This window comes from Stegostoma tigrinum, chromosome 17, assembly GCF_030684315.1.
Source record: "Stegostoma tigrinum isolate sSteTig4 chromosome 17, sSteTig4.hap1, whole genome shotgun sequence".
NCBI classification, from domain to species: domain Eukaryota; kingdom Metazoa; phylum Chordata; class Chondrichthyes; order Orectolobiformes; family Stegostomatidae; genus Stegostoma; species Stegostoma tigrinum.
The window spans coordinates 60,575,501-60,587,509 of NC_081370.1; the positions used below are offsets into that span (position 1 = coordinate 60,575,501).

The window sequence follows — 12,009 nt, forward strand, 5'->3', positions numbered from 1 at the left end:
TCTGTCTTTGTTTCAGATTTCCAGTGTCTGCAGTTTTCCTGGTATTCTGTCAAATGTAAATGACTAGATCTATTTAATCCAAAGCCTGATGTAGTGCATCAGTGTATTTTGATGGTTTAGTAAAATCATGTCATACTACACTGCAGTATTTTTTCAGTCTGAGTGACCAGTCCAATGGGCAGAAGGTTGGGAGATTATAATGAAACAAAAATTTAATGAGGCAAATTTTCAGCATTTGAAAAAGAAATCTGATTTTCTTCAGGTTATAAAAGCTATATGGTAGCCATGGATAGTAAGTGGCAAAGGCTCCTTTTGCACACTTATTATGGACCAGACTAAACCCTCTTCAAACAAATCAAGGAGATGGCCCAGTCCTGAACTTGCCTTTTTAAAGGCAAATGTAAGATGCTGTGTTTCGGATGTAATTTGACTTGCACTACTCGGCTTCAGGCGAAACACACTTTATTCTTGCCCTACAGTTAAAATATAAACCAAAGAAAGGAGAATTAGTACAATCTAACTCTATGGGGAAAATTTAACAATAGATTATTTTAACTCTGCAACACTTCTTACAATACTGTATCATCCCACAAACAGACCTTTTCTTTTTTAGCAAAGGCAAATTCAGTAAGATTGTTTCATAAACTATTGTTAGAGAGTGAGAACTGAGCTTTTAGCTGTAGCAGAAAAGTGAATGACAGCTTCTGCGGCCAAGGCGAGAACCTCAACAATCGGTGAGAGCTAAACTAAGATTCTGGTTCTGTGGGAGTCTGACTCATGGTGCTTCAGTTGTTCCAACTTAAAGTAAAGACCCAAGGTGTCTCAAGCTGTTTACTTTATTGGCTTGGAACAGACGGCTCATCAGCTATGGCTCTCAAATCTTCCTTTCTAAAAAAAAAAGACAAAATACAGGTCTTAAAGCTATAGTATTGTGACAATATGCTCACATGTAATTATGTAACATGTGGCAAGTGTAGCTAATAAAGGTTGCTAAAGTGCATGTGATGCTGTGATAATGTTCTTAACTGCCTATGTGGTGACCTGTGCTTCAGCCCCACCTGCTGCACATGTATCACAAGAGATTGTTTTAAAAAAAAATTTATCCTCATTTCTCTGCTCCCTGTTGCTAATGAGAAACTAGATGATGCTAATTCCTTGAAACAGAGTGCCACCTGGTTGCTTTGGCTTGCTGATGTTGTCATTGCACCTCCATTTATATTTCTGCAGGGATGGGATCTACCTGCTGGTAATTGAAGGCCTTTTCATAGGACACTTCCTTCAAGCAGTACTCGCTTCAATGTTCAACACGTTGCATGAAATGCATATGCAGTTTTGTATTGACCAAAACTCTAAATTGGGATTCCTGACCTTGCCATTGGTTATTACAACTGATCCTTGTGATCTCTGTAAAGCAGCAGTGATCACAGGTAATCTTTAAAATGTCACCAATTTTGAAGATTACCTGTGGTCACTGCTGTTTTCAGAGATCACCCAATGATTGACAATTCCCAAACATATTCCAGAGCTATCAGTTTTGTTAGTGAACTGTAAATTTGTCATGACCTGCTGTGTTTCTTGGTGATGGAGTTACTGTATGCAAGACGTAAGCAATACCACAGTGTTTCTAATCTTGTCTTTGTGTGACACTGCTTGTGCTCTAGGCATCTGAATAAGTCATGTCAGATTTGTATGAAGGTATTGCACAGCCTGTCATAACCTATTATTTCAAAGTCATTAATATTTCCCTTTGTCTGCTATGACTGCTGACTAGTCAATTTATCAAAAACTTGTTTGTTTATATTCCTTCCTTTTTTGGAACCATTTCTGAATGGATCCAGGTACTGCAGGTGGTGTTGTTGATACTATGCAACAATGATGTAGAGAGTGAGGAAGTACAAAGCCACAACAATCTCTGCTGACCAGAGAACAACCTTCATGTAATATCCTTGCAAAGGTTCCCCACAGGGTGTAGAAGTGATTGCAGAGGCTAAGAATTTAGAGACCTCAACCATTTGCTCCTGATAAGCCAAATCTGATGCCATTGCCAGATGAAGATGCTGTGAGATACCTTTGCAGGACTTGAGATCTGAAGAAATAGGTGTCCGTCCTATCCCAGTGGTCACCAGGTTGGCAGCACGCTTAGAATTTGAGTTGCATAAAAATGGTGTCACTAGGAACATTGAGTGAACTCAATCATCCAGCCAAAAAGTTTTATACTGTTACTGATGCCAGTGTGCTAGACAATGCTGTCCTACTTTGTGAGGAAGGCAGTAAGCTTTGCAATATCAGAGATAATGGGAACTGCGGATGCTGGAGATTCCAAGATAATAAAATGTGAGGCTGGATGAACACAGCAGGCCAAGCAGCATCTCAGGAGCACATGCTTGGCCTGCTGTGTTCATCCAGCCTCACATTTTATTAAGCTTTGCAATATAGCTGGCTTCCTCCAAGTGCAGGACATGAGGGATTTTAGCTCAAGATGAAGCTTCCAGTGCTTGGTTAGATTTGGTGGGAATGGAATGAGGCCTTGCAGTATCTTCCAGTGTGTATAGCCCTGGTATCCCACTCTGGTTGCTATGGGGCAGCATAGTGGCTCAGTAGTTAGCACTGTTCCCACAGTGCCAGGGATCCGGGCTCAATTCCAGCCGCGGGTGATTGTCTGTGGAGTTTGCACGTTGTCCCTGTGTCTGTGTGGGTTTCCTCTGGGTGCTGTGGTTTCCTCCCACAATCCAGAGATGTGCAGGCTGGGTGGATTAGCCATGCTAAATTGCCCGTAGTGTTGAGGGATGAGTAGATTAGGTGGGGTTTAGGGTGATGGGTCTGGGTGGGATGCTCTGAGGGTCAGTGTGGACTTGAGCCAAAGGGCCTTTTTCTGAATACCATGCTTGCACTAGGACAAGTGAAGAGGGGATCTGCTGCTGAGGAGCTGAGAGAAGTTGTGCTCAAGCATGAGTCATGCTGTGAATTGCTTCAGGAGCTGAGGAAGAAAACTGATATTGGCACTTGTTTGTGCAGCAAGTCAATATCCTTGTGGTATTGCTGGATGTTCCTCTGTACTCGACCACCTCAACTGACCCAGGTGGTGACTTCAGACCAGACACCAACACAAGACGTCAAGTCTAATCTATGGGTCCATCAGACTACTCTCCTCTCATCCACCGGGACCTCCAGATCCTTGTCAGTGAAGCTTGTCAGCTTGTCTCTGTCAGCAAGACATTAGGGACAGTTCCTGGCCTGCAGCACTCTGAAGTGGTGTGCAGTCAGGGTTCAGACGTGGTGTCTGCAGTACAATTGATGGAAAGTGGGCAAGTGCCTGACACTGGTGAACAAGATTGCCATGCCACAGGCCTGTTAGCTGTGTGCATAAACATTGAAGCAAGTAGCAGAAAGTTGAAAAAACCCTTATGAAACTCCCAAAATTGACATTTGTCAAAATGTGGGAAAATGCAGCCTCTTCCAGATTTTGCCTTCTGTTCATGTCGTTTTTTATTTGTAAGTAGGTTTTGTGATGGCAAGGTTATAGCACTTAATGTGGTTACGATTGTTAAAAGAATAATCACATCTTTGTGACTGATACCCCTTTTGGCTGGGCCAGTTACAAAATGTTGTGGTGACCACTTTTCACCTGCTCCTTTCACAAGTCAGCTTTTCTGTACTGCCTCAGTATCCTAAAACATCTAGTTAGCATTTTTTTAGTTTTGAAGGAGATTTGACACATGAGTGCCTAGCTCTTGACAATACTTTCAGCTGGATGTGTCAACTTAGTTCTACTTTTGTAATTTTGAAGTATTCTTTGTTGCAGAGCAAGTTGTAAAGTTGCATATAGTACATTGTCTATTATCAAGGTATTTGAATTTCACTGAGCTTGAAACAAGATGTTTTCTGTATTTTGCTCATGATTTTCTTTTTATTTGTTAGAGAGTACGAATTAGAAGACTCTTGCGGCCATTTTTCCTTCTCCAAAACTCCTCTCTCATGAAAAAAGCTTTTAAATGCCTACGACAAACAATACCACAAATCACAAGGTAAAAACTTGAGATGCTTAAGCTGCTTTTCCTCGTTTTATATAACAAAAGCTGAATTTTTGTTCTTGAAAATCTGTACACTCCCGTAAGGTTTCTGTATAAATGCTGATCTGGTCATGCCCCTTTTTTATTAACGTGACAAAATCAAACATTTAAACACTGCAACCAGCATTTCTCCAAAACAGTTTGCTTGTTTATCATTGTTATCAGACTGTTTAAATTTCTTTTTTGAATGTGCATTGAAATGTTTCTGATATGGACTGATTCTTATTATCATGGAAAAAACATGCAAAAACAGTGCATTGTAAGTTTGAATTAGTTGTATATGGATTTTTCTGCCTGAGTTTAATAATCATGGGTATTGTGTAGCTAAGATTTTTAAAAAATCTTTTGTTTGTTCCCATGACACGCAATTGGTACTGTCCCTTGGTTTCTCTGAATGTTAACGTTTCTCAGCTGCATAAAGCAAATTACTTGTGGTATATTTCACCCCACTTTGTACAGTTGCTTACTGGCTTCTTTCATACCCTCTGTGGCCCCTAGAAATCTTTTCCCTGAGGCTTAACTGTACCAAACTATCAAACAGCTCCTGGGATTTATTCCCAAGCCTGAACTTGTGCCCTTCCCAAACAAAAACAGTTTCTGGAAAAGTTCAGCAGGTCTGGCAGCATGTGAAGAAAAATCTCAACACTTCTGAGGGAGAGTCACTAGATCTGAACAAGTATCCTTCAGTTGTGTTCTCACAGCATGGCCAAGAGCACCTGTTGAGTGGCTGTTGAACTAAACTGTTTTGCATAACTTTCTAAAAATCTTAACAAGCCCCCTTGGTAAGCAAAACCTAATGTAGCAACTCTAAGGTGGCTAATATTGATATACTGAATTACCTGAATGTTACACTGTCAGTCAACAATGTGAATATGTAACTGTAGTGAACAAAAGAGGTTGGGGTGGATTTGAGCTGTTTAAAATTAGGCTGTTAATGCACTGCATTTTTTCACTATTACATTTGAACAGTGTAATGCTGCTGTTAGCCTTGCACCTGTTGCTGTTTACTATGATTGCCATGCTGCTGTTCACTCGTGTACAGGTAAAGTGACTTCAATTTTTATCCACAAACTCTTCATTAAAGTATATACAAAGGGCAAACTTTAAGTGGGGGGGTCGGGGGGGGGGGGGGGGGGGAAACCTGGACACGTACAAATTGTTCAGTTCTTATGTCAAGAACAAAGACTAATTGATTGGGATTTTGTACCTGTTTTTAATCAAACACAAGTGCACATGCCTGATTTTAGTCATTGTAATGTTATTGAATGTTGCCTGCTGAAATATTTTAAAAATATCTGTAAAAGGAGTTATCAGGCACCTATTGTACTTTAAATTTCTGCCTTCTTTCTGTGTTAATTTTGTGCTTTCTTTTTGGGGCTCACTCCTCAGCTACCCTTGTAAAACCTGCTGCAGTGTGCATTTATGCTCCTGGTGTATTCAAACTGTCCCAGCATAGATAGGAGCAGGGTGAGGCCATTCGGCCCTTTGTTTTGAGCCTGCTCTGCCATTCTTCATGATCATGGCTGATCGTCCAACTCAATAGCCTAATCCTGCTTTCTCCCCATACCCTCTGATCCCATTCACCCCAAGTGTTATATCTAGTTGCCTGTTGAATACATTCAATGTTTTGGCATCTGCTACTTCCTGTGCTAATGAATTCCACAGGCTCCCCACTCCTTAGGTGAAGAAATGTGTCCTCATCTCTGTCCTAAATGTCTACCCCGAATCGTCATGCGGTGGCCCTGGTTCTGGACACGCACCATCAGGAATATCCCTACATTTACCCTGTCTATTGCTGTCAGACTTCTAAGTCTCTGAGATCCCTCCCCTCCATCTGAAGTCTAGCAAAACAATCCTAACCTAATCAATCTCTCCTTCATAAGTCAGACCCATCATTCCTGGAATCAGCTTGGTAAATCTTTTATTTCACTCCCTGGAGAGCAAGAGCATCCTTCCTTGGGAGACCAAAACTGCACACCATCTTCTAGGTGTTACCTCACCAAGGCCCTGCACAACTGTACCAACATACCCCTGCTCCTGTACTCAAACTCTTACAATGGAGGCCAACATACTACTTGCCCTCTTTACCACCTGCTCCACCTGTATCTTCAGCAACTGGCGTATGAGAACACAGCAGTCCTACTGCACACTCCCTTCTCCCAATTTACCACCATTCAGGTAGTAATCTGCCTTGTTTTTGTTCCAGAGTGAATAACCTCACATTTAAAGCGAATTATGCTGCATCTGCTGTTGATTTGCCCACTCACCCAACCTGTCCAGATCATGCTGAAGAATCTTTCCAACCTCGTCATAGTTTGTCCTTGTCATAGTTGACCCTCCCACCCAACTTGGTATCACTTACGAACTTGGTGTTACATTTTGTTCTCTCATCCACATTCATAATGGTATGAATTGCTGGGATCCCAGCTATTGATCCCTGTGGCACCCTACTCATTACTGCCTGCCAATTTTGAAAAGGACCCAGTAATTCCTACTGTTTCCTTTCTGCCAACCAGTTTCTTACCAATCAATGAATTGCCCCCAATCCCATATGCTTTAATCTTGCACATTAATCTCTTATGTAGGGCTTTGTCAAACACTTCCTGAAAGTCCAAATATACTGCATTGACTGGTGCCCCCTTGTGAACTCTACTAGTCACATCTTCACAGAATTCCAACAGATTTAGCAAGCATGATTTTCCCCTTAAATCCATTCTGACTCTCTGATCCTGCCACTGCTTTCTAAATGTTCTGCTATGGAAATCCTTGACAATGGAGATGAGCATTTTCCCCACTACTGATGTTGGGCTCACCAGTCTGATTCCTTGTTTTCTCTCTACCTCTGTTTTTTGAATATTGGAGGGACAATAGCCACCCACTAATCTGCAGGGACTGTTCCAGAATCTAAGATGACAATGCTTCCACTGTTTCTTGAACCACTTCCCAGAGTACTCTGGGGTGTAGATTCAGACCCTGAGGATTTGTTGGCCTTTGATCCCAACCATCATCTTTCCCCCACCCCACCATTTCTTTACTAACATGGATCTCCCTCAGTTCTTCCTTCTCTCTAAATCATGCAATCTCCAACAATTCTTGTATGTGATTTGTCCTCTTGTGAAGCCAGAACCAAAGCATATGTTCAGTTGCTCATCCATTTCTTTGTCTTGTATTACACATTCTCCCACTTTGCCTGTAGGGGACCTATCTTTGTCTTTACAAATCTCATTCTCCTCCTGTACCTAAAGACCGACTCCAACAGTTTTTATGTTCCCTGCAAGTTTGCTTTTGTACTACTTCCCTTCTTCATCAATCCCTTGGTCCTTTGCTGAATTCTAAACTGTTCCCGTTCCTCAGATTTATTACTTTTTGTGGCCAATCTGTAAGCTGCTTCCTTGGACTGGATACTATCTCTAACTTTCTTTGTAAGCCAAGGATTGGCTGTTATCCATTTTGCTTTTGTGACAGGCAGGAATAAAGTTGCTGCAGTTTTCCCCCATGTGTTCTTTGAATGTTTGGCACTGTCTGTCTACTGTGATCCCTTTTGAATAACACTCCCCAATCTATCAAGGTCTACTCACTCCTCATCCTTATAGTTTCCTTTTTATTAAGGTTCTGCACTCTAGTTTCTCAATCAAGGACCTTCTTCTCAATCTTGATTTTAAAATATCAATCATACTCTGGCTGCTGTTACAAGGAGGTCTCAAAACTAGATTACCAGTAATTTCCCCCTCATTACATAGCACTCAAAGATTTCCTGCTCAAGTTGGTTTCTCCTCATTGGTCAAGAAAACCACTTATAATCACTCCAGGAATTCCTCTTCCACAGCATTGTGGCTAATTTGATTTCTGCAATCTGTACAGATTAAAATTGCTGTAATCACTGATTCCCTTATCATATGCATCAGTAATTTCATGTTTAATACCATTCTCAACATCACTGCAGTTTTGGAGGTTTATATTTGGCACCTGCTAATTTCTTTTGTCCTCTGGTATTTCTCAACTTTTATCTAGACAGGCTCTACATTGTTAGAGCTAATATCCTTTCTCACTATTGTTAATTTTTCTCTTTAAACAGCAATGCCACTGCCACCTTTTTTCCTTTGCCTGTCTTTACTAAATGCTAAGTGCCCTGGGATATTCTTGGTCATCCTGCAGCCATGTCTCTAATTCCATTAATATTGTACCTGTTTATAATCTATCTGCATGATTTAGTTCATTCACTTCATTGCAAATGCTCCATATGTTAAAGCACAAGCCTTTAAGTTTGCCCTTATCAGTGTTTGTCTCCTTATTTTTCTCAATAGCCCTGTTTTGAATCTTGTCCTTGGTTTCTCAGTCTGTGACTACTTATTCCCTCTTCTACCTTTTTTCCTTGCTCCCTCCTTCTGACTCCTTCACACAGGTTCCCATCCTCTTGGCATATTTGTTTAAATGCTTCCTCCTAGGACATCAGTCCCAGTCCTGGCCAGGTGTAATCCATCCAATTCATACAAGTCCCACTTCCCTCAAACAGTCCCAGTGCCTCCAGAATCTGAAACCATCCCCCTGACACCAACTTTGCAGCCACATGTTCATCTATATATGCTGTCACTACTTCTCCAGTCTAGCATGTGGACACCATTACTAATCCTGAGATCATTGAGGTCCAATTTCTTAACTTTGAGGTCTGATTTCTTAACACTACCCTAACACTTCTGTTCCTGTTCTCAGGCAGTGAGTTTCTCTTCAATCATTCAATCACTTGTGTTTGCAATACATTTGGTTGTGGGAACCAGCCTGAATGATGCTAAGATATCTTCAGGGAGGAGGGTTTTGCATATTCTGATTATGGGTGTCATGTATGTGTGCAACTGCACTTGTGTGTCTCTTTTCTCTTCCATTCTTAATGAGAGGACATCACTTGTGACTCTCATTGGGTTAACATCCTGTTCTCCCTGAAGGACAGGAGAATGTCAGCCGAGAAGGGGAATGAGGAAGAGAAGTTAAAGCTCCTTAAACAAAAAGGTTTATGGAGATAGTTTCTGACTGAAATTTTGCTACTGTTGGAAAAACAGACTTCCAGACACACTGACAGAATTACTGAGGCAAAAAAGGTTGAGAACTAGTGATGCCTTATTCTTGTGACTACCTTGAATGTACTTTAACACACCTTGCTCCATGTTTTAGCTTAACTACTTTGTCAAGTTATTGCAGAACCTGTCGAGTTTTATTCAATACAAAATATGTATGGTTTCTCACTTTTGACAATTTCTCATTCCTTCTGAAATATCCTACAGACAACTGAAGATGATCAAGAGTGGAAGACATATTCCGGAATTTGCCAGAATCTTTGACCTCATTGCTAGTCCTGCTCACAACAGCTAATAACCCTGACGTAAGTGTTTATTTGGTATTTTCTCCACTGGACTTTTAGTTTCTTGCAATCTGACACGTAGCTTGAGTTCACGCAAGTGTAAAACTGCATTCGAAGAATTTTAATATCCAATCTGAATGGAGGAAAGGTACAAAATATAATGCATCTTTAAAATGTAGCTTTTCATAAAATGCTTGATAGTTTATTTGATATAATTCATTTCCTGTTATCAGCAGCTGTAACTTAATTTGTTGAAGCAAAGAACGCAGGGGAAAGGAGTGGGCTATCCATTCCCTGAAACCTGTTTCAGTTTACTTAACTGACCTGAAACTTTATCTTAACTTTTTGATGCTGTAATTTTAAAAAAATACTCTAATATTGTTAAACCGGATTGACAAAGTTCAACAATCATGTGGGGAGTTGCAAAATTTCTCCTAACCATCTTGTGTGTTTTGTCTCTTTTTTTTTTATTTTTAAACACCCTGCCATGCAAAGGCCATTACTGTGAAGTCCTCCCCTGTCAGTGATGCTGGGTTTGGCTTACATAATAGCCGAGATGTGTGATCATTCTTTGAACTTGGGTCACTAATATTGTAGAGTGAGAAGGAAAGGAGAGCTAGATGCTTGTTCTTGGTGTTGCACCCAATGGATAATCACTAGGTGATTAAGGTTCCCTCCATGTAGACTTTAGATGACAACAGCTGAAATGCTGGTACTCCACTCCCCCACCCCTCCCTGGCACCTTGGACAATATGCCCATCCTGGGCCTCCTGCAATGCAACAGTGATGCCACCCGAAGGTTGCAGGAACAGTCTCATTTAGCATGGAAACCCTGATACCATTGGGCTGCAATGTGGACTTCAAAGCTTCAAAATCTCCCCTCTTCCTGACTGTACCCAAAACCAGCCCAGCTTGTCCCTGCCTCCCTAACCTGTCCTTCCTCCCACTATCACTCCTCCCACCTCAAGCCTCATCCCATTTCCTACCTACTAGCCTCATCCCAGCCCCCCCTTGACCTGTCTGTCTGTCTTCCCTGGACTGATGTATTTCCCTCCCGAGAAATCCCACCTACACTCTCCTTTACTGGCTCCATCCCTGCCTCTTTGACCTGCCTGTCTCCTCCCCACCTATCTTCTCCTCTATCCAGCTTCGCACTCTCGCGCCTCCCCTCCCCCCCCCTCCCTCTCCCCCCCCCCTCCCTCTCCCCCCTCCCTCCCTCTCCCCCCCCCTCCCCCCTCCCTCTCCCCCCCTCCCTCTCCCCCCCTCCCTCTCCCCCTCCCTCTCCCCCCCTCCCCCCCCCCCCCCCCCCCCCCTCCCTCTCCCCCCCCTCCCTCTCCCCCCCTCCCTCTCCCCCCCCTCCCTCTCCCCCCCCTCCCTCTCCCCCCCCCTCCCTCTCCCCCCCCCCCTCCCTCTCCCCCCCCCTCCCTCTCCCCCCCTCCCTCTCCCCCCCCTCCCTCTCCCCCCCTCCCTCTCCCCCCCCTCCCTCTCCCCCCCCTCCCTCTCCCCCCCCTCCCTCTCCCCCCCTCCCTCTCCCCCCCCTCCCTCTCCCCCCCCTCCCTCTCCCCCCCCTCCCTCTCCCCCCCTCCCTCTCCCCCCCTCCCTCTCCCCCCCCTCCCCTCTCCCCCCCCCTCCCTCTCCCCCCCCTCCCTCTCCCCCCCTCCCTCTCCCCCCCCTCCCTCTCCCCCCCCCTCCCTCTCCCCCCCCTCCCTCTCCCCCCCCTCCCTCTCCCCCCCCTCCCTCTCCCCCCCCTCCCTCTCCCCCCCCCCCTCTCCCCCCCCCCCTCTCTCCCCCCCCCCCTCTCTCCCCCCCCCCCCTCTCTCCCCCCCCCCTCTCTCCCCCCCCCCTCTCCTCCCCCCCCCCCTCTCTCCCCCCCCCCTCTCTCCCCCCCCCCCTCTCTCCCCCCCCCTCTCCCCCCCCCCCTCTCCCCCCCCCCCTCTCTCACCCCCCCCTCTCTCCCCCCCCCCTCTCTCCCCCCCCCTCTCTCCCCCCCCCCTCTCTCCCCCCCCCTCTCTCCCCCCCCCCTCTCTCCCCCCCCCCTCTCTCCCCCCCCCCCCTCTCTCCCCCCCCCCTCTCTCCCCCCCCCCTCTCTCCCCCCCCCCCCTCTCTCCCCCCCCCCCTCTCTCCCCCCCCACCCCCTCTCCCCCCCCTCTCTCCCCCCCCCCCCTCTCTCTCCCCCCCCCCCCTCTCTCTCCCCCCCCCCCTCTCTCTCCCCCCCCCCCTCTCTCCCCCCCCCCTCTCTCCCCCCCCCCCCTCTCCCTCTCCCCCCCCCCCCCCCTCTCTCTCCCCCCCCCCCCCCAAAGAAGGGTCTAGAACGTCAGCATGCTGCTGTGTTCATCCAGCTCTACGCCTTGTTATCTCGGACTCCAGGAATTGTGTTGGGCATAACGTAGTCGTAACTCGCTTATCATTTTTAAAGGCTCCTTGGTCTTTCCTGACTTGGCAAAAAATCCAGGCCTGATCTTTGAGTCTCAGGGCTTGTACTGGATTAAAGGGGCAAGATTGTGTCGTTCCTCTACCGGAAGGAAGTGTTTTCCTGCAGTTGGTGTGAGAATGTAACACAATGGTTTGTTCTTTATTGATCCACAC

General features: G+C 45.2%; 1 protein-coding gene across 1 annotated transcript in view; it reads left to right on the plus strand.

Moving 5' to 3' along the window:
* Positions 1–12,009, plus strand: part of tpcn2 (two pore segment channel 2) — a 57,782-nt gene that overhangs the window by 12,125 nt on the left and 33,648 nt on the right. Inside the window, exons 6-8 of the mRNA XM_059652198.1 lie at positions 3,919–4,025; positions 5,040–5,112; positions 9,347–9,379. Coding sequence (XP_059508181.1) covers positions 3,919–4,025; positions 5,040–5,112; positions 9,347–9,379 — 213 coding nt within the window. The remainder of the gene's footprint in view (positions 1–3,918; positions 4,026–5,039; positions 5,113–9,346; positions 9,380–12,009) is intronic.